This window comes from Sordaria macrospora, chromosome 1 (genome assembly GCF_033870435.1).
Source record: "Sordaria macrospora chromosome 1, complete sequence".
In the NCBI taxonomy this organism is placed as follows: domain Eukaryota; kingdom Fungi; phylum Ascomycota; class Sordariomycetes; order Sordariales; family Sordariaceae; genus Sordaria; species Sordaria macrospora.
In genome coordinates this window covers 7,839,114-7,859,961 of record NC_089371.1, presented here as the reverse complement: position 1 = coordinate 7,859,961, position 20,848 = coordinate 7,839,114, and the positions used below count along the sequence as shown (strand labels likewise).

The 20,848-nt window shown below is 51.5% G+C and overlaps 5 protein-coding genes across 5 annotated transcripts; 3 read left to right on the top strand and 2 right to left on the bottom strand.

Annotated features, from left to right (window-relative positions):
* Positions 1-633: 633 nt before the first annotated feature.
* On the top strand, positions 634-888 carry SMAC4_00417 (uncharacterized protein; the record flags this gene model as incomplete). Its single annotated transcript, XM_003351822.1, has 1 exon — positions 634-888. The coding sequence occupies one exon, from the start codon at positions 634-636 to the stop codon at positions 886-888; it is 255 nt and encodes an 84-aa protein (XP_003351870.1).
* Positions 889-10,579: 9,691 nt separating this feature from the next.
* On the top strand, positions 10,580-11,584 carry SMAC4_00416 (uncharacterized protein; the record flags this gene model as incomplete). Its single annotated transcript, XM_003351821.1, has 1 exon — positions 10,580-11,584. The coding sequence occupies one exon, from the start codon at positions 10,580-10,582 to the stop codon at positions 11,582-11,584; it is 1,005 nt and encodes a 334-aa protein (XP_003351869.1).
* A 2,747-nt stretch (positions 11,585-14,331) lies between these two features.
* On the bottom strand, positions 14,332-14,544 carry SMAC4_13135 (uncharacterized protein; the record flags this gene model as incomplete). Its single annotated transcript, XM_066091275.1, has 1 exon — positions 14,332-14,544. One exon carries the CDS (start codon positions 14,542-14,544, stop codon positions 14,332-14,334), a length of 213 nt encoding a protein of 70 aa, XP_065945869.1.
* A 125-nt stretch (positions 14,545-14,669) lies between these two features.
* On the bottom strand, positions 14,670-17,375 carry SMAC4_00415 (uncharacterized protein; the record flags this gene model as incomplete). The annotated part of the gene is made up of 2 exons (XM_024655471.1): positions 14,670-16,734; positions 16,783-17,375. 2 exons carry the CDS (start codon positions 17,373-17,375, stop codon positions 14,670-14,672), a joined length of 2,658 nt encoding a protein of 885 aa, XP_024511014.1.
* A 324-nt stretch (positions 17,376-17,699) lies between these two features.
* On the top strand, positions 17,700-19,269 carry SMAC4_00414 (uncharacterized protein). Its single transcript, XM_003351819.2, has 3 exons — positions 17,700-17,936; positions 18,143-18,591; positions 18,694-19,269. The coding sequence occupies exons 1-3, from the start codon at positions 17,856-17,858 to the stop codon at positions 18,806-18,808; spliced, it is 645 nt and encodes a 214-aa protein (XP_003351867.1). The 5' UTR covers positions 17,700-17,855; the 3' UTR covers positions 18,809-19,269.
* The last annotated feature ends 1,579 nt before the right edge of the window (positions 19,270-20,848 follow it).

Here is a 20,848-nt window from a genome sequence, read left to right as displayed (position 1 = left end):
GCGTGTTGATATGGCCAAATCTGAGTTCCAAAGACTATTCAAAAGATCACAACATGTACAGGCTGGTGGTTTTTCAGTAGCCTTCTTTGATCGACACACGCCTCTATCAACTTCGATGCACTACCCGACAAGACGGACAGCCCCCGGAACTACACATACATAACAAAACATGTTGTCGCGCGAACTTTGTTGAGCTGTAGGTACATCCGCAAGCCGCCTAAATTTAGTCCGAGCAACGTCACATACGAAGTAGGGCTTTTTGCAAAGTTAGGAGAAACGGCTTCCGTCGCACAGTAGCGTACCGGAGCATAACAACACCTCTCGCCAGGTTGAACCGGCGGCCTTGCCACGCTCATGCGGCGGTTCGATTTTGCGGTGTTGAAAAGATACATACATCTCGTATGATCAACAGCCGTCGATGATGGCATTCCAGGTAGCGGCTAACACGATGATGGGCCCGTCTCCGGTCCTCCGGACAGTCCTCTGATAATGCAGCGTAGCTAGCATGAACACGGGCGTCATTGTGAACATCTGGCAAATATGGTTGTTGATTGATGAGCGCAGGGTCGGTAGCTTGACCCTGGGCTTTGCCACGGAGCGCATTCGATTGGGGAAGAATGGAAAAGCTTGGCCATGTTTCCAAGTCCAAGGCGCCCTCTCGATGCCCAGGAGTGCCAGGCCAAGAGGACCGGGGATGCAGGAAGCAGCGAGGCCAACTCATCGGGAGTTCCAGCCTCCACCCCCCAGCCCAATGGAAATGTCGGTGTGGACCACAACAGCAGACGTCAGAAACCAGAAACCGGGACTCTGCTGGCCCGCTGGGGCCTGATCATGCTCCACCCGTGGCCTCGTAAACCCCCCGACGCGACCCCGCCGGACAACACTTGACCGGCCTTGGTGGCATCTGTCAGACTGTCATCCATCGTATGAAACTCGATCGATATGGAAGATCCATTCTTGGGATTTCCACGGGAGATAGTGCACTGGAGAAGGACGAGAATCAGAGACTCTGGCTCTTTTTAGGCTTCACAAGAGGCACGCGCCGTGGTGATGCTCTTCTCGCAAAAGACGACGCTGCGCCGTAAGCCGGCATTGTTTCGTCGGGGGGGGTGCCCTTTGGGCTACGTGTTCCGTGTGCCGTGTGCCGGAAACGAATCTGACTGGATTGTGAACGAAGCTGTCCGCTGTGTTATTAGCAAATTCCGGTCAACAAAAGAACATTGATGTCACCGTAGCCGTGTACCAGCGAGATATCGGTACTACGCCACGGCATAGGCAGAATATTGATAGCAGGGTACAAGGCTGGCTGACTGGGTCGCATGTCTTTGATCCGCGGTCAGGTGATGACACCATGTATAATCCAAACACTTTTCCTTTTGCGATTTCGTGCGGGGTGTTCTCGCTGTGTCCTTGACTCCCGTCCATGTTGCCCACCGGTCTTGGCGTTAAGATTCGGGACTTTGCGTTGGGAGGTGGTGGCGGCTCGGAAAGATGGGGAACGATGATTCTCGTCCTTCGTTGCAGGTTGCGGGTTGCGGCTCTCCGTGCTGCTTTGTGCTTGTCCGATGAAGTCTCTGGAGAACTCGTTTCAATTTCTCTCAAGTGTCGTTTGATGCCAATGTGTTGCGAGAAATGGATTTTACTGGCTACAAATCCACGTTGTTGACTGTTAAATCTCCGGCGTCAAGGCCATCTGCACCTACCGGCGGACCAACTGTGACTCGGGAACTGCCGGCCGTGGTTTCCCCAGCATGCTTTCGTTGATGTGGTTCGCTCGGTTGCTCCCTTTCCAGGCCCAAAGTTGACTCTGATTCTGTGACCATCACTGTCAACAGCTCTCAGTCATGTCAGCCAAACATCCTGTCACCAAAGACAAGCCAAGAGAAACAACGAATCAAACAGCAAAGGTAGGCGACGGGAATTGGCGGCCCTAATGGGGCTCCGGGGCCCGGGCCTCTGCTCGACTCCACTCTTTGGACCTCAGCCTGCCGGCGATAAGGTGGGGCGGGGGTAGGGAAGATCCCTTGGCTTCTCCGCATTCCACTTCGACTGATTGTGCACCCCTCTCGAGACACACTCACTGACCCTGCATCACCTCATCTGTGTGCAACAACATCAGCGAGACAAATGACAATACTCCAGGCTTCCTTCGGCCCAGCTTCCTTCACCATGTGGTCGCACAAAAGTCATGTCCGGTAACATGGAACTTTCTATTGTGTACCTATTCTGCAACGGACCAGTCCGCCACCACAGAGTCCGGGCCGCTATCACAGCCCATATCGCGGCCCAATGGCTGATCATGACGCCCCAAACACTGTCGGACAAAGACAACACTGACGGCCACCGTCGACCGAACTTTCCATGCCGCTCCAGGACACCGGCCACAGGGCGCATGATACGCAATCGAATTCAAGTTTATGCGGAGTTCAAGCAAGACTCTAACCCCATCCCTCTTGTGCCTGTGTGATCCTGCCATGCTGTCCTAGAGGCTGTTCCCGACTTCCCGCTCGTCTCCCGCTGGCGCTAATATACGTACCTACATATCAGATGGACACTACCTATCCTCATAGACACTCACCATCAGCAAGTGCAGTGCAGGGCAGGAAGCTAATCGTGCACGTCAGTCATGGAAGCACGGCTTCCTTCTTTGCATCCACTTGTCATCATCCAGTTCCCAATTCCGCAACGAGCTACCCCGGCCCAACTTGAGCTTTCGGGCGAATGGTTGACAAGCAGTCAACTTGAGCTCTGCTATTCGACGCCCGGGAGCCTCATGGTACCCCATAAACAAGCTGCCCCTTTCGGTTTACGAAACGTCAATCTTCCTGTGTCATGTCATTTCTCGGGTTCACACCTCTTGCCGAAGCTTTCAAGAATCTTGGCTATCGAAAGCGTTCCCAAAGCTCATATTGCCCCCCCTGCTCCATATGGGCATTTAGAGCATTCTACAACTTCCTCACTGTCACCTGTCACTTTGATGATCCGTCGTTGGTGACAATATCAGGGATTCTTTAATGACCACGAGGCAAGGCCCGCAAGATAGCTTGCTCGCTTCGAGCCCCAGCCGGAGCTGTCCTCGTTGTCGTCAATACATAATAACCAACTCCCACTGAAGCTCAAGACCCTGAAGGTTCACCTCTCTTTTCTGGGTCGACGAGGGGGGAGTTGTGATTGACCAGTGTGACCAAAACGTAACGATTGACAGTAAGCCAGTCCTGTTCTGGCGAGATGCCGTCAGGGATCGAGGAGCTTCGCCGGGCCCTGCGATGCTACTGGTCCTCACCATGATCGCCTCAGACATCACGTCTTGGCCGCTCAGGTCCGCGAGGCTTTCATCACATCGATATCTCCACAGGAGACCTCGAGCCTTGATCGGTTCCTGAATGTTCACGAATATTCAATCGGATTTGAAGTTGGACATCAACGAACTTGTCGCTGCCAACGAGTTAACAAGGAAGGCTCTTCCGTTTTGCTATGAGCAGGGTCGGTCTGTGCGTGGCGTTGGCTACGTTTGCAGATTTCCTCAACGGCCACTTTCATGTGCCCAAGGACACTTGGTAATTTCCCTGCACGCGACTATCACAAATATGAACTCTTTCCATACACAAGCGAGTTCTTCCATGAACCTGCCTCTTAGCCGTCCCGTTCCCTTGATTATCCCTCCTGTCACCTACACTGGCTGGGTGTCTTCTGAGAGAATTCACTGTGTCGGGCAGTTCGCCAGTCTTTCATGTCCGATGCCATTTGGCCTAGCTAAAGAGCCAGTCATGTTGATGTTGGCGTTCAGTTGCAATACTGGCAAGCGTACAACAATCCATGAGAAACAAGTGTTTACACCTCTGCCGGCATATAACTTGTTAGCTTGGTACCGCCATCGGACATAATTTAACTGGCCGACGGTGGGAATACTAGTCATCTTCTGTATGAAGAATAAAGCTATCGCCACTTGGAAGTTTCCCACGCTAACAAGATAAATGCCGGCAGAGGTGTACTGAAAACGAGTGTCTACTAAGCTGCTGTCAGCAATGTATTGACCAGTGGACCACGAGCCCAAGCTCGCTAGTGCAAAGCCCTTATCCGCGCAACGAGGCAGAAGCAAAGTGCTGAAAAGCCGCGAGCCCCAAACTTAGTTCCCGCCAATAACTCTTCCAACCGCCGTCCGTTTACCAGGCTTCCACGTGTGTTTTTCTTCTCTCTTCCCGCATGGTCCCTACGGCCAGCCGGGGATCAGGCCACCAACCACCCATCCACCCTCACTTATCAAACCATCGAATGATCACGCAGAAAGATATCGGAAACCAACCACCATGTGTATACCGGTTCCCACGCCAGAAACAGAGAGCTCTGCCGTTTCTTCATCTTTTGGGTCTTGACTAGGTGGTTGGGTGGCACGCGGAGATTTGGGGAATCACAAACGAGAATGTGCAACGAAAAAAAGAAGCGGAGTGGAGGTGTTTGTGGTAATCAGGCAGGCAGCTTCAACGCTGTTATTCCACCTCTAATCTGAACTGGCACTGTGGTTGCCGCTATCGCTAGGTAAGGTAGTTTCATCCATCAAAGGAGGTACGGTAAGCTCAGGCGAAAAAAGGGCCGAAGAGGCTTAAATCTTGGACATCAACGACGACCTACAACAGCGGCAATAACAAGGATAACATGACAAACTTCGGAGATGAACGATAACCGCCATGGCATATACCATCCATGGAGATGTCGCGTTGCGGTTCGGAGACTCGGAGATGAAGAAGCCGATAAAGCATGAGGATTGGGTTTCGGACGTTCAATGACGGGGTATGCTAGCCTATCGATGGCTGTGGTTGGTTGGTCTGGTTGGATGATTTTGGAAACCCTTCCCCAGGAAACCCAAGAGAGGATGAGAAACAAGAAGGTAGGCGGGTATTTCTGGAGTCGGATACCAGATACCGGATACCGGATATCGGATGTGTTGGATTCACGAAAACAACTTGCGCTAGGTACATAACATCACTCGCTTCAGTTAGTGCTTCTCTTCCGTCCCGAGGTCCCGGTTGCCCGTCCCTTTACCATGTAAGTACCACTGTTCCAACCCGGACTCCGTGGTCTACCTAGACGGGTTGGGTATACAATATGGATATCACAGTTGCCCGAGATCGAGTATATAATCATCACCATCATCATTATGGCCAGAAGAAAATTAGCTTAAGGAGAGTAACGTGGCTGTCTATCTACCTAGTAGCTATTTACACTTGGCGCCACTTGGCGGTAGAGGTACGAAGGGGTGTTATTCGGTTTGACGTGAAATTTCGGCGCCGAGATTATTTGTATCTACCTAATGAATGACTGACTGATACATCAAGTCTACTTTTAGTAAATAGGTAGACTGGAGGCCGTTTGGTTGAGGGATAGACAGGTACACCCACTTACCCACTCAAACTGAACACTAAAATTGTGCTGTTTGAAAATGTAGCAAGATCATTCATTGTCAGATGACTCCGGACTTTTCGGTCTCAAACACTTTAGGTTGAGCCAGTTCGGTTCCGAACATTTTTTTTGGTTTGTGCTTTCGGATGTTGAGGAAGAGTCCATGGCTTCATTCAATGCAGTGTAGAGGAGGACAAAGCAGGTTCATACCATAATGCCCGCCCGACGTTGATTCGCGAGTAGGCAGATTGCATCTACAAAGAATATTCGTTCGACTGCACATGAGCAACAGAACCTGAAGCATTGTCAAGATGCTTCATGGTAATGTCCCGTCGAGGAGGGTTGAGTGGCTAATTCGTTGTAGAAATGGTCTTTGTCTCGGCGACTTCCATGTCGTCCCGTCCTATCTGTAGAGGGAATGGGGCAGGAACGACCAAGCAGTTGCTTCCTTAATTGACTGTTCGCTCTTACCAAACTTGCAAACTATATGCTTGCTCTTTCCCAGATGTTTTCTCAGATGCTCCGTCTCCATCGCCTCATCGCTATTTCCTGTCTTTCCTTGGACCACAAATTTGGGGAAGGAGCGGAAGTCGCGATGGATTTTTATTTTCAAGGCGGAGACTGCGACCTAGAGGTACCTACATTCCAGGGAAGGGCGGAGGCTGCGTGAGCCTTTTCTCCTTCTACTGTAGGCAGAATTATGACATCCGAGACTCGTCGCTTTACAACAAGCGGCTATGTCTTCACTGATCATTATTAAACCCGAACACGAGTTTCCCGATGCCAACGGCGAACTGGGTCACCACCTTATGGTTGACCCGGGTGGTGGTAGTAGTAGTCCACTCGAAATTTTCTAATATCATCAACCCAGCCCAGCTATCAACAGATTTCATGGAGACCAAACTGATACTTTTAAGCCTGGTGTTGTGGCTTTTGACCTGCACATCAGCCTAGTCTAGTCTTCAGTCTAGCTCTACGTAGGCCCCGTTGGGGAAAGACTTGCAGCTTTGCCAGATGGAAAGAAAGAAAGAGAGTACAGCAGTGTCTGTGTCAGTCCCGTCGTCGTCAACAAACCTTGAGATAAACTAGGAGGAGACTCTGACGAGTTAGTTGCACAGCTTGAACCTTCCCGTCACCAGGCAATTCCAATCGGCTATTTCGGGTTGTTGTGGTTGTCACCACCCCATCACGCTGATTTGATGATGATGATGAATCAAGAGGGGGTGTCAGATCTTGCCGAAGCGCCGGACGCCGGACGCCACACGCCCTATCCAACGACGCTATTCATTGGCAGAGAGGGTCAGGTGTGAAGAAACAACCTTCGCCCGTTCCACAACTTTCTCAAATCCCGAAAATGTCAGAAGAGAGCAGAACAGAGCAGAACAGAACAGACGGGGAAGTCACAAAGATGTAGAATAGAAATATGGGGAGAGTTGAATGACTCCATAGTAGCACTTCACTCTCTGAAGAGAACCACTCCGCCAAGTCCGATCGATAATTGGCACCTGACGGAGTAGGTAACAAAGCTAGCTGAGTACGAATAGGAGAGGAGAGGAGAGGAGAGGGACTGACTAAGGTGACTAAGGTAGTCAAACAGTTCCATCTGCTGTGCCTCCGTCCAGAGCCTCGTACCAACGCAAAGGACTGTGCATGTTGTGTATGCTAGAGGTATGTATACTATGTATGTATAAGATGGTCGGAGCGGAATAGACTAGACTAAACCTGTCTAGTATGGTTGGTAGAGATGTGTGTCGGTTTGTCCTTCTCGTCGTTTATCACTTTGTGTTGCTTCGAATTATCCACTCGGATGGAAGCAGCTGACGTGATCTCTACGTTTAAGACTACACTAGATGTGAATCTCTACCGTAGAAGCTGGTTTACGGAAAGGGCTGGACTGGGCACTGTGTGAGGGGAAGTGGAGGATTGCGGTGGAATTGTTCGGTGTTCGTTCATCAAAGCCGCAAGACAGTAAATGCGTTCTCTGCGTCTTGTCACTATGATGAAATTATGTTTTCGCAGGCGAGACCATAAACTGGCTTTTGCAAGTTTCAACCACGAGACAAACCTAACTGCGCCTTGCAACCATAAGAACAGCTTGAAAGACGAGGTATAAACTAGTAGAGCATTATGAAAACGCAAGTCTTGTCTTGGGTCTCCATCGGCCACTGCTATGAACAAACGCAAAGAAAAGAAATCCACAATTTCAGCAGGCATCATTGAGTGATGATGTCTGAAACTGGCCAGAGAATACCCAAGACGAGATTTCATTTCTGGGGAACGGACAATATCCATGTGATCTATCAAGATACTATGGTAGGTATTACTGACATATGGGCAGCCAGATAGGCGGCCGTATCGAGCGGGCCTTCTCAGGCGGCCACCCGTCCTGACCACTGCCCAGACAGAGATGCTTTGGTGTTGCGCACTTGCGATGACCCCAAGATAGGTAGTGGTGACTCGGATGAATTGCCTCACCAACGAACGAGCCTCCATGCCGATCTACGCATACGGGGCCAGATTGCCATGGCAGGCTGGCAGCAGGCGCGCGCTCTAGAAGACTGGGATAACAAGTTATACTCGCGACTTATAAGGAAGGTTGGTACTGAAGAGCGCGCGCTCAAATAAGGGGTTCGAGAGGTCGTTAACAACAGCCAATCGATGCGAAGGTGTCTAGACTTTTTCATCCAGGGTGGCCAGATGTGGAAGTCCGGGGAGATCAACCAACAGCAGTCCCGGTAGATGGTTTCTTTCATACGCAAAAGTTAAGCGCATTATCAGCCGCGCGCCGTGTTGGTCGGTCCTGGACAAGACAAGATCCGGCCTTCGGGAAGGCGGCCTCTCCAAGGATAAAGTACGGCTGCAACCGCAAAGCTACTACCGGGCGAACTGGCAGCCGCTTGGCTTTCAGGAACAGCGAGGCGTCGCGACGAACGGAAGCATGAGCTTGTGTGGTCTTTGGCGATAGCAAAGTCAAAACCAGCTGGCGCGCGCTCCCGGTAAGGGGCCGTTTAGACGCGTAGAAGCTGGGGAATGAAGTTAATCCCGCGAGGCTGGGGAATGCCAAATTTGCATACTGATACGGATACTGGCGTTTCGAAAAGCTGGCAAGAAGCGTCTATCTTGGAAGACGGCTAGTTGGCGGTTAGGTGGCGCGGGAGAGAGACGCATGCATATATAGAAGAGAGTGCAAGGGCGACGACGGGAACGGGAATAGCATCGCCAACAACATCAACAGCCCAGCTTTTCTTTGTCAGTTTCGGGAGTCTTGGAGTTTTGATAACTTGCCCTTGCCGTTTCTGCCTGACAGATTGCTCTTTCCATTTTTATACCAGCTCATCTCCCTTGGCTTTAGGTTGATCCATTATTTCGTCTGCCGAGACTTTCCATTTTTCTCAAGTCGCACCTTGCCGTCTTCGCCACGACAAGTCGCCTGGATTTTTCCCTTCTCATTTCGGGAGATCATCCGCTTGTCGACGATTTCTATTTTCCCGTCACCCACAATACTTACCAGCAACACGGTTCTCGGGCAACTCCACCCATCTTCACACGAGACATCGAAGCTGAAGTGCAACTTCCACTTTTCAGGTGTTTTTGTCGGTATGCTAGCACGCGGTAAGCCCCTGGCCAATTAGCGGCGTCGGTGACCCCCTGTGCTAAGAATATGAGCTTAGCGCTCTGGTGCTGCAGGTTCTAGCACAACACCACCAATCACATCCCGTGTCTCGCCGGCACCCCATTTCCTCCCTCCTGGGCCTTCAGCGGTTGAGGACTGAGTACCGACGGATGCCCATCACGATTCACCTCACGATCTCGCAGCCAGCACCACTTGGCCATCTCTAATCCCCTATACTATACCCGAGCTCGTGGCAAAGACACCGGAAAACCCGGGCCAAGGCGTTTCGTTTCTTCTTCCCGTCTTTGCTCTGTGATTTGGGTTGTTTCAATCACTTGCCAATAACTCGCAATCCACTCGGAAACTCCCCTTGGGAATCACCACTTTTAGGACAGTCGATCAAGACCCCAGGCGCTGCATTTCCCACCTGGTGTTCTTTCTGGATTCCGTCGTCGGATCGCGGTATTGGATCTTTCTTGGGCGCTTCCTTCTTCTCGAGGCACACAGAGCCTGATCTGATCAGGTATCTTTGACTGCGCAACTGCGTAGAAGACTACCTACAGGGTAATCCACCGGACTTGTGTAAGTCTCCATCCTCTTTGCCTTCCGCGATACCTTCATCAACCTATCCCATTCCCCCAAACGTATCCAGACCAAGCAAACCAAGCGAAAGCTGCCAGCGCACCGCACGGAGGAAAAAACCTGGAGTTCTGCTGGATGTAAGCTGCATCCAGCGTCACACTAAAGCATACGGCGAGCATCTCAGCACATTCACAGCCGCCTTGTCAAGGCCCTGTCAAATCGCTTGCCGCCGTCGTCCACTTTGAACCCCTCTGACTGGCTGGTCCGCGCTTGGCTGCAACTTCACCACCTCTGCTTCACTCCTTCTCTCAATACCTTAGCCCTCTCATATCTTGACAAGTTGCTGCTGGTGGCGTATACACTACCTCTAGCACTTCCCGCTTCTCCTCTTTTCACCTTGATCCTCCCGTCCGTCCATCACCTGTGATTCGAACCAACTCCCTGGACTCGAGTTAACAAACCATCCTCCCTAGAAAGCCTAGCTCAACCACCCCACCTGGTCTTCACAACGGGCCCGACCAATCACCAAGCTCTTCAAAGTCTCTTGCCTGCCTTCCGCTAGCTCCAAGTGCTAAAGAACAGAAACAGCGGGACCCTGGAGCCAACCCTGGGGCCAAACCCACTGCTCCGGAAACGAACAGGGACACCAAGGGAGACCAGCATCACACGCCGGGGTGCTCATCCTTCTGCGGCCGCGGGGATTTGTTTCTAGCTTCGCTTGTTTCGAGTCCGACTGCTGTAGCACACCCTCGTCCATCGCCTACCCCTTCACATCATCTTTACCGCCTCCGGGGCCCTCACTTTGCTCAACCTCTTCATATAACCGTTTGCCCATCACCTCCTGCACGCTTCCTGCACTCTTTCCCCTCTCCACCTACCGGCTCTCTTCCTCCATCGCTACAAGGCAAGTCAACCGGTGGCTCACTACGCCATACGATTCCTCAACATCATCTCCAACATCAACAGCCAGCCTATCAGCCATCAAACATGTCTACCAAACCAGTCTTGAAGCTGTCGACTCCGGTCACAGCCAACTTCCCCAATATTCCCCGACCAACAGATGAGCTCCGCTCCGCTGTGACACTTCCTTCGGCTCTATCAGACCGTACTCCTCTGTCTGCCATCTCGCGAACATCAGCTTTCCGCGATCCTCTATCGGCACTTCCTTCAGCAGGCCTTCGCTCCGCTGGGCCATTTAGCGCAACCCTCAAGATGGATCACGATTTCCAAAAGACACCCATTACACCACCAGTCGCATACCTCGACTTTCTCAAGTGCATGCAACTCGTCTCTCCCAGTTTTGCCTCGCCACCGCAAACAGGAAAGGCGCCTCTGAACCGGACGAGCACCGCCAGCAGTCTCAGCACCAGCAGTACCAGCAGCAATGATTCAGAGTCTTCGATCGATTCGGCCACTACGGACGGCTCTGAGAAGGAAAAAGAAGAACAGATGGAGACCGCGCCATCAACAGCTCGCTCGGATGTGAGCTGCCAGCCCGAAATCAAGGTCGAGGCCGAAGAGGAGGAGGACAGGGAGAATGCCGACAACGAGAAGCAAGGAAAATCCAGACCTGCGCCCATCACCATCTCTCAACCTCCGACTCCCCACAGCTCGCTCTATCCGATGTCAGCCCCAGCTACCGGCGCTGCGGTATTCCCAAGCACCAAGATCCCTCCATCACCCGCCATCTCTACTTCCGCACTCTACTCCCCACGAACACCACTCAGTGCGGCATCAGTCCGTTCACCCTTCGACTGGGAGGCTGCGCTAAAGCTGAGGCGATTTGCCGAGGTTTCTAGCCTCAAGCGTTCTGCGCCATCTGATGCCCCTGCCGCGAGCACGCCCACTTCTGTTCCCGCAAAGGAATCGCGATCCAGTATACGCCACATCCGTGAGGTAGTTACAAGAACCGTGACCTACACACCACGAATGGCGCCTGCGCCCAAGGGAAAGCGAAGAAAGATTGACGCCGACACATCTATCAAGTCATAAAACAGTCAAATCATCTGCGGTGCTGGTCATCACCGCCCACCTCATCATTGCCATACTACTACCATTGCAGAACAACCTGCCTGGAGCGGTGCGATTACAAGACATATCACAACCTACTAATCAACGAGCCGACAATCCATGCTTAGAGGAGCCAAGAAGGGGAACTAAAATGAGGGGATGCAGCTTGCGCAAAGCTACGGGTTGTCATTTACGAATGATGCATAAATCAAAGGAGTCAAACGGAGTTCATCGGCGTTGCTGGCGGCGTCCACCACTATGGGAGTTGGTTTGTATTTTGCGGTCCGAACGGTCAGGTCGGAACTTGAACCACGATACCACAGGAGGAGTCTTGGCTTGGCTTTTTGTCAGCGAATTTTTAAAGGGATCTTTGAAGCATAGGGAAGGGATATTTGGATTTTGCGCGAGGATGATGAAAGACAACCAGGGTCTGGTCGAAGGCTACTTTGGGGCTTTTGGATCCAGCCCAAACCCAATTTTGCATAGTTACTACAATATGAATCCTCGGCGACACATGTCGTCGGGTCTTGAACACACAAGAACATTTTGCCACGTTTGATCAGCATGTCTGTCGATGATCCGTTTGTTTTTCTCGCTGTTTGTTGACGGCTTGCTACCCCGCGAACGGGAAGAACAAGTGGCCGCCTGGATGGCCGGCCTGGCTAGGTCGCGATGTTGGAGGCCTTTAGAAGGTACGTACCATATTGGGCGATAACCACCACATAAAAATTCAACATTTTCACTTCCCACTGTTTAGTGCAGCGTGGCTCTCCATAGGCGCTTACCTAATGTACCTGACAATGACAGCGACAGATGACCGAAGAGGGCCAGCACCATCTTGGGAGTAGTTTACAGGGGACCTGGAGGTAACATATCGATAAACCGAGTGTTATTGATGGCATACATGGTTCGTGAAATTGAACTGGCCCTGAGCAATGTTCTGCTGATCACCTTTTCACGGAAATCGGGCCAGGAATGGCTCTAGCTAGCATCACGAGTACCATCAACAACTCGTTTTCCGAAGCCTTTCTGAAATCTCTTGAGTCTTGATTACCTACCGTATCTACCCTGTAGTGTACAACGTTCAGTGCATTCCAGTGCGTCCTTTTTCTTTTTTACTCTAACTACTCGTGTGGGCTCGAAACGCCTTTCACACCCCTTGGCTCGGCCAAGGGGTGTGGTACATTGATTCGCAAATTTTTGGGACTTCCATCGACCGCCAGCTTAGGAGGACGCCATAAGTGCCAAAAACCGGCAAAGCTTGGACCACACGAACGGTACTTCGCTCTGACACCCAATTTGGCGGACAAGGTATTCGCGAATCAATGCGCATTTGCGATTCAATGTGCCAGACCCCATGCGCCAGCATGGGGTCTGAAGGGCGTTTCTAGCCCAGACGAGTACCTACCACTACCACAAGTTCAGTAGTGTATCGAAATCCACCACCCCAACCACTTCACTTTCCCACAGGTTTCCCACTGGTCTCCTAGCGAAGCAGGCTCTCTCCCAAGGGAGCTCGGCGCTTAAACCCATGTCCCCATCCCATCGAGCATCAACCTCCCGGACGGTCAGTGGTCGAACCCCTGTCTTATGTCTACCGTGTCGTGCAGAACGGGGGGGGCCAAGTCCCTCTGCCAGCAATTTGATTGGTCAACAGGGAATCACACGATGATGGCATTGGTTGGGATGGTGTGGATTTCTTGTGTGGAAGGGCGCTTAGATCCCTGTCTAGTCGGCGACTGGATGGGTCTGGCGAGACAGGGGTGGGTGGATGGATGGATGATTGGTGAGACGTCACAGGCAGGTTCGAAGTTCGGAGTTCGAAGTTCGAATAGGTTCATTCGTTGATGGTTTACGTACTCTAGGACTTGGGACTGGTAGAACTGGGACTGGTAGAACTGGGACTGGTAGAACTGGGACTGGGACTGGGACTGGGACTTGACACAGGTAGGTAACAGCGTGACAGCGCGGCGATACTAGCAACCCGTTCCTGTTCGCAGTTCGGATCCCCCTTCCCTTCCCTTCCCTTCCCAATCCAGAATCAAGAATATGACTGGTTCGCCGGGGACGGAACCACTTTCTCCATCCCCAGCCCCAGTGAGTTTTCGTTGCCAGATTCGCCTTGCCGTGCCTAGATGCATTCCACAATCTTAGAGGCACTTCCGGAAGGGTAGGGTAGGTAGGGTAGCTGTTCATGCACGATCCAAAGGAATTCTCAAACTGTGAACTCTGCAGAAAATTTGTGAAATTGCTATTTTGACTCTTTTTTGCTTCCTCGATTCCATCCTTAGGGCGGCAAGCAAAGCAAGCAAGCAAGCCATGGCAAACCATGCGTATGTTGTTTTTTGGCTGTTGCAAGGCAGGCCAGAAAGGACAAGACAAAGTAAGGCGGAAAGTGAAACGCTCGTCGATCTGAAACCGAATCTGCAAAGACAGGACAGGGGGGGTCCGGTCCGGTCACGATGTGGGAAGAGAAGTGAGTGAGTGAGTGAGTGAACCCCTTAATTGGAGGGTAACACGACGCTGAGCGGGGGAACAGAGGAGCAGGGGAACAGGGGACGGGGGTGGTGAACTGCTCAGGGTACCTAGGAAGGGAATGCGGAATGTGTGCGCGCGCGCGCACGGCGTTCATCTTTTATGGAAAGATCAAAGAATAATCTGAAACGCAACTGATATCATCTGAGGTGGGTAGTGTTGTTTTGTGTGTGTGTGTGTGTGAACCGTTCGCTCTATTTTTGGCAATGTGGGAATTTAATCACCATTATCTCCGCTTTTTCCCACGTGCGCGTATTGCAGCTTGACATCACGGGTGTGGTGCATGATGTGCAAATTAGAGCTTGTGGTTGGAGCGAACAAAACAGCGTGGTATTATTATTTCTGGATTGGAGGTAAAGCTTCTTCGTATGTGAGTTATGTGTTGAAGACCACTTCATCCATATCATGGCGTTATAGACGGCGATACGACCTGTGCCGGAAATGATGTTGCTATTTTTGATAATCTTAGCCAGAGCACCGAGGAGGCTGGCGATGCCGTGATTGCTGTCCGGTATCGTTGTTGAAGTGATCATCAATCGATTGTCTTCACTCCCTTGGCCACAGCATTGCACAGCACAACCCTCACGCCCGCTGCCGAGAGGACATGGATCCATAGCCGTTGTGTGTCACTAAGCCGGTCATTGGCGCTTTTGACTTCCACAAACATAACCTCTCCCTTGTTATTCTCGGACTGCTCCTTTCGATCGCCGCTTGGCTCTTTTGCAGTGCGCCAGAGGATCAAGTCCGGCACACCACCCCCACGAGCTTTGTAATCCTGTGCAATAACCTTGCATATGGCGGCAAGAGCCTCGCCCTCGAAGCAGGAGACAAGCTCGAGAAGGTCCTCAACCTCATAATCCCAATTCAGCCCAACTATACAGGTACGACGCTCGCGATGCGGTTCATTGACCCGGCGAATAAGCTCTCCAGCTCCACCATTGGATATTTCCACCAGCCGGTGGTTAATCTCGCTCGCCCGGGCAGGGTAGAAGGCGTCCGTATGTAGGTCCAGAGGACATGTTTGGTAAGCGGTCTGAAAGACGTTCGGGACGAAGAGGAAGAGGATATCGCAGAAGAGATATGCGAAAAGCGTCCGTAGAATCCCACCCTCGCTGTGGTATCCTTTCCAACCTTGGGTGCGGTAGAATGATAGACACATCTCCTCAACACTGACGTGCATGGGATTGCCTTCCTCATCTGAGTCACCTAATTCGTCCAGCCAGATCGTCTTGGTACTTTTTATGTCACGACCTTTGTCTTCACGGACCAACTGAATGCCGTCCACGGTGTGCTCCTCCGGATCTCGCAGTCTCGCATGGTCAAAGTTGTGCTGCTGACGACGTGGGATATTGAGTTGCTTTTCAAGTCTGATAAGACGCTTTTGTAAATCGTAATGGTGGATCAGATGGCAATTGGGATCTTGCAGGGCCGTTTCGCATGTCGAAAGAGCAACTTGCCTCCAGCACTTCTTTCGAAGATTCTTTTGTGCTTCAGATAATGCTGTTGCGGGGGGTTGCTCCAGTTCCCACATGTACCGCTCTTCCACGAGGGCTTTTCGCTTATACCAAGCACCGCGTCGAGAAAAGTGAAACAGTTGCTGGCTCAGTAGCTCGTTGAGAAGATCATATTCGTCCTGATACCGATGAAGGCGGCCAAGAGCCTCGGCAGCTTTGTGCACAATCCTCGTATAAGCATGTCCTGCACTGAAACGGCGGAGGTACCCTCCTTCGCCGAACTCGTATTCCGTGTCTTCGCTTTTCTGTGCTCCAGTAAGCAGCTCTCTCCAACGAGGGGCTATACCCTCAAAGATTTCCACGACTTTGCGATTTCCCTCTGCCCCCGGCAGCCCGTTGAGCTCCAGTATTGTGTCTACTTCGAACTGAAGACGCATCGAACGCTCAAATTCAAGGAGATGCCTCCGTGCTGGAAATATGTTAGATGAGCGGCAGACGACATATTCAGGGAAGTTCCTCCTCGAGATTTTGGCTAAGATGATTGTTGTCAGTGACTTTTCTGTCCATTCGGTAGATCGATAGAAAACCAAGTGAACGCGTTCAAATAGCTTAAAGACAGGCTCCGAAAGTCTGACAAGCGGACCAGTAATGGCAAGAATCTTTTCCAGGAAATGCGCTTTTCGGTTGGAATCTTGTCTATCCGTGTTTGCTTCTTCCAATGCAGAGTCTACCGAGTTCATCGAGGCGTTGGTGCTGGACCGCCGTAATCCAACAGACATAAGGCTTGACTGCTGAGAACACATTCGGCAGAAAGCCTTGATGAGGTCCGGCTTGTTCTTGCCCTGAACTTTGGCATCCTTTGCGAGAGTTTTGAGCTCGTCAAGAGACAGTAGTTGTGCCGCTTGCTCAACCGTCTTGATGTGCGATGCCGAATCATCAGCGAACGCGAACGTGTCGGCGAAGACATGCTCCGGTTCTTCCACGGACTCTTCGTCTGACTTCTTCACAGACTCTCCCTTTGGCAACTCTTGAGACTCTAGTAGACTTTCAATAGCCTGCTCTATATCCGATATGTCGGGGTAGCGTTTCAGCCGTTCTAAACGATGCCATGAGGCAGTCTTGCGCAAAAACAGACGCACATACCTGAAGAGAGTCAGTCAAAGATGGTCACACCACGACAGGGCTCCATACAAGTACTGAGCTTCATAGCTCAACGCTCTCCAATTCTCAAATACACAATTTTCCTTCTCGTCGAAAAGATGCGCTTCGTCTTGCAGGACTGTGTCCAAGGCAAGGTTGAAGGCATCGACGTAAATTGAACTTTGCCCTCGGACCCATTTCCGTGTCTGTAGCCGTGTCTCCGCGCTGATTTTGCCATCGTCGACTTGAGAAGACTTCAGCTTTTCGTATTCTTCGAGTATATTGCCGTCAACCTTGACCTCGGGCAAACTATCCTCCAAGGCAGTATGATGGTGCGCAGCTGGAGCATTGTCCGTAGCATCGCCATCTTTCACATCTGCACTTCCAGTCTTTCCATCTCGAACAAGAGGCGAATCCCGGCTTGGTGCCGACAGAAATGAATCCTCGTCTTCGTCGTTGGTCAATGCTGTAGAAGAGCCATCGTCTTCGGTTACGTCGTTCTGTTTAACTTGTTCGATTCGACGCTTCTTTATTGGTGGTGTTTCAAGTCTCTTGTTGGTGTTGGTCCACCCAGCTGCCAAAGCCGGAGTAGTGTTGGCAGTCTCGCTCTGGGACGGTCTCGTCCTCTTCACAAAGCGGTCCATTCTTTGTCTGATGACTGAGGTATTGGAGGGTCGAATACCATGGTGTACGGCGCCTGAAATGATGAAGTATGCACGGTGGTCAGAGAAATGACACTACGGTACGCAAATTTCGTCCATAGCTTGATGGAATAGAGACGAGTGAGATGTACGAACAATGAATGAGTGACGGCCGTGGAAAGGTGGTTGAATGGGACCCGCGCTGAAGAGGAACTTTTAACGCGAAATCCCGTGACTGCGTGTACTATAGTGGGGCACGCAGTGGGAGTGACGCCCGCTGATCTCCACTGCAGACGCAATTGGAGCTCCAAGGGACCAGAGCTCCCTCGGACATCAACTTTTTGAAGAACAACATTGCATACATACCACCTGCACACCTCCAAAGGCACGACTTTTATCACGTGTACTGAGCCACGAATCTTTGTCTGTAGTCGGTCAACGTCCTGTTATCAAGACGAATATCCTTTATTATCAACTTCAGAGATGGCCGCCAACAACCCGCGCCCGGGACAAGCTCCAACAGACGATGTAAACATGACCGATGCTCAGTCCGATCAACCAACTGTATGTTCCATTCTTCTAGCATTTTCTCCAAGCATCCCCGGATTGAATCTGGATGGGATTAAATTATCCGTATCCTACCATTCACCTTCCCTTCCCTTCCCATACCCAGACCCAAGTCCTCCAAAGCCAACACTCCCTCCATTTCTCACCACCTCTCCCAAAGCCTACCTAAATAATTCACTAACCACCACCCCTCCCACAAACAGCAACAAAACCAACAACATCTAACAGCTCACCACCACATTCCCGACCGGCCGCCTCACCCCGTCTCCCCCGTCCCAATTCCCCAGATCCCCGGCCGTCCAAGTCCCACAGGCGCAGCCCACCCGACCGCAAACCAAGGACCCAGCGCGATCCGCAGCATCGCTGCCCCTACCAAGAACTGCTCAGCGACAATCGAAGACCAACAGTCACAAGCACAACCACTACCACCGTATCATCAACAGCGGGCCGGTTCATCACGAGCTGCCTCTGCGCACCCCCAGGATTCTGGTCAGGGTCAGGGTCAGCCGCAACAGGGATTAGGCTCAGCAGGCATGAGCATGGCAGGCATGCCCACGGAACCGACGCTTCACGGGGCGCCGGTGAGGCAGTACTTGAATACGAAGGTGACGGGACATTTGTTGGAGGGGATGAAGATGTTGGCCAAGGAGCAGTATGTTTGCACCCTCTTCCGTTGCACACGGTCTACTATCAAAGTTGGCCGGTGGCTTGTGGTGATGAAGGTGATTGCTAACTAAACTTGAAACAAAACCAGACCAAAAGATCCCCTCCGAGCTCTAGGCGAATTCCTCCTGCAGCGATCGAAACAGTACGAAGGAAGTGGTGGCGGCGGTGGTGGTGCGAATGGAAGTTCGACTACAAGCGCATAGAAGGCGGAGGCTAGAGCTTCGAGAACCAGGGCACACAATACCAACGTCAAATTTCTCTACCTGACGAGGTCTATACTTTTACGTCTGTTGATTCTGAGGGTGACGTGACAATGGATCGAGAGGGAGAAGGAAGCTTGGACCTCTTCAGGAAAACGGTGAACAAAAGAGGGTACCTCATGGTCTACGTGACAGAACCAAAGGGGTGACAGATCATGAGGGACGAGACAACGGAAGAAGAGAGCTGAGAGTGATACTACAATGAGGGCCCTGGATGAGGCATTGTGAAACTCTTTTATGACCTGACGACAACTATTCCCCGCTGAACAAGATGTTTTGAGCAGACCAGAAAATTGATGAACACGATGAACACCGCTCAAAACCAAGGGCACAATGTACAGCCGAAGCACGAACTAAAAAGACAGAAACACAAAAAGCAAAAGACTTAGCAACCCAAGCCTGGAGTTCAACCTGAACTCGAGACCGCTGAAGCTGCCGCCCTACAAAAATACCACACATTTTCTGACTTCCCGCACACCGACCACGTTGGCTACTGGGAGAGAGTGTTAGATGGAGCTAAACTACGCGGGTTATATGGTCCCAAGGAAGGTGCTACCGTTGGAGAAGTCGAGACGGAAGGAGAAGCCCGGAGTTAGGGGGGAAAGAGAAATCCAGTGCTCGTTCCAACTCTGCGGGTCCTCGCAATCCTGTCTCGGCTGTGCTGTTCGCATAACCCGCAAAAAAAAATTGCCAACTCATCAATAGGGGTTGATGATCATTACCATAGTGTACACATACCGTATTTAACCCACAAACAGGGATGAGCATTGGCCTGAGTGGTGAGGCGGTTGGCACTCAACATCTTCTTCCGTCTCCTGCCCTGCTCTGCTTGGTTCATGTCATTCTCCATTCCTGCCTCTGGCCTCTTGCCTGCTTCCCTCCTTCCCCCCTTCCCCCCTTCCCCCCTTCCCTCATGCCATCCCGCCACCAGCGCTTACCATGAATGAGTACACGCCTCCGTTGAACTTTACCCCAGCTACGCTACCTCTTCAGTCCCCTCGCCGTTGTCCACTCCTGTCCTGCCCTGTCCTGGCCAACACTCCCCTACCCTACCCTATTCTGCACCTTCCGTCCCCTGAAAGACAGAAGACACGGTCCCCTATCGAGAAATGTACGATACCCCATGTATGGCTTCGGATCTTACCAGTGGCAGTGGGAGTGGCCACTAGTGGCACAGCTCCCTTAATTTACCTCTGCTGCTTGCTTGAGAAAAGGCGGAAAGAAGGGCGCAGGAGCTGGCACAGTTTGCTTGGTTGCTTGGTTGCTTGGTTGCTTGGTTGCTTGGTTTCACCTTTTCAGGTTTGGCTGGAAACACGACACAACGACACGAGAACCCATCAGGGCGTCCATGTTGTCCAGCCCCTATTCCATATTCCCTCTTCCCTTATTTCGCGGAATGGGAGGACCGGAGAAGGAGGAGGGAGTCCAGTCCAGACTCCAGTCACTGCTTGGCTTCAGAGAAGTGGAAGTCCAGCCGCATACCACAGTTCAAGTAAGGCAAAGATGGGTGGGTTCTGATGAGGCTTCGGACTAGGTTTGACCTTGATAAAGCTGTGAACTTATTTGTTGTTTTTGCAGCAGGGTAAGGTTCCTGTACATAGGTACTCAGTGAGCCAAAGTCTTGTACCATAAGGTAGTTTGTGTGGGAATTTGAACTCGAGGTATTTGGGTAGGTAGGTAGGTAGGTAGGTAGTCGACGTTCAGAAAATTTTCCAAGTTGGACAAAATCAAATTGTGAGAGCCTGGCATCGCAACTCTGAAATTGAACAAGCAAAAAATATCACTTCAAGGTTAACTTCCTTTCCTTGGCTAGTGTACAGTCTGGTTACCTACCGCTCAGTTAGTCACTGTTACTGTTACTGTTACTGTCACTGTCACTCTTGCCTGCACTTACATGTACCGTGCCATGATTAGCCCGCCTCCTTCCCTCCCAGAGGTAGATGAGAAAAGAAAGACTTGATTTGGGCCTTGACGTAGCCGGTA

Bases quoted from the DNA above. Each gene is read 5' to 3' on its own strand.
- SMAC4_00414 (XM_003351819.2), top strand. From the start codon at position 17,856: ATGGCCGCCAACAACCCGCGCCCGGGACAAGCTCCAACAGACGATGTA. The intron at 17,937-18,142 runs GTATGTTCCATT...TCCCACAAACAG, and splicing joins CTCAGTCCGATCAACCAACT to CAACAAAACCAACAACATCT. The intron at 18,592-18,693 runs GTATGTTTGCAC...AAACAAAACCAG, and splicing joins AAGATGTTGGCCAAGGAGCA to ACCAAAAGATCCCCTCCGAG.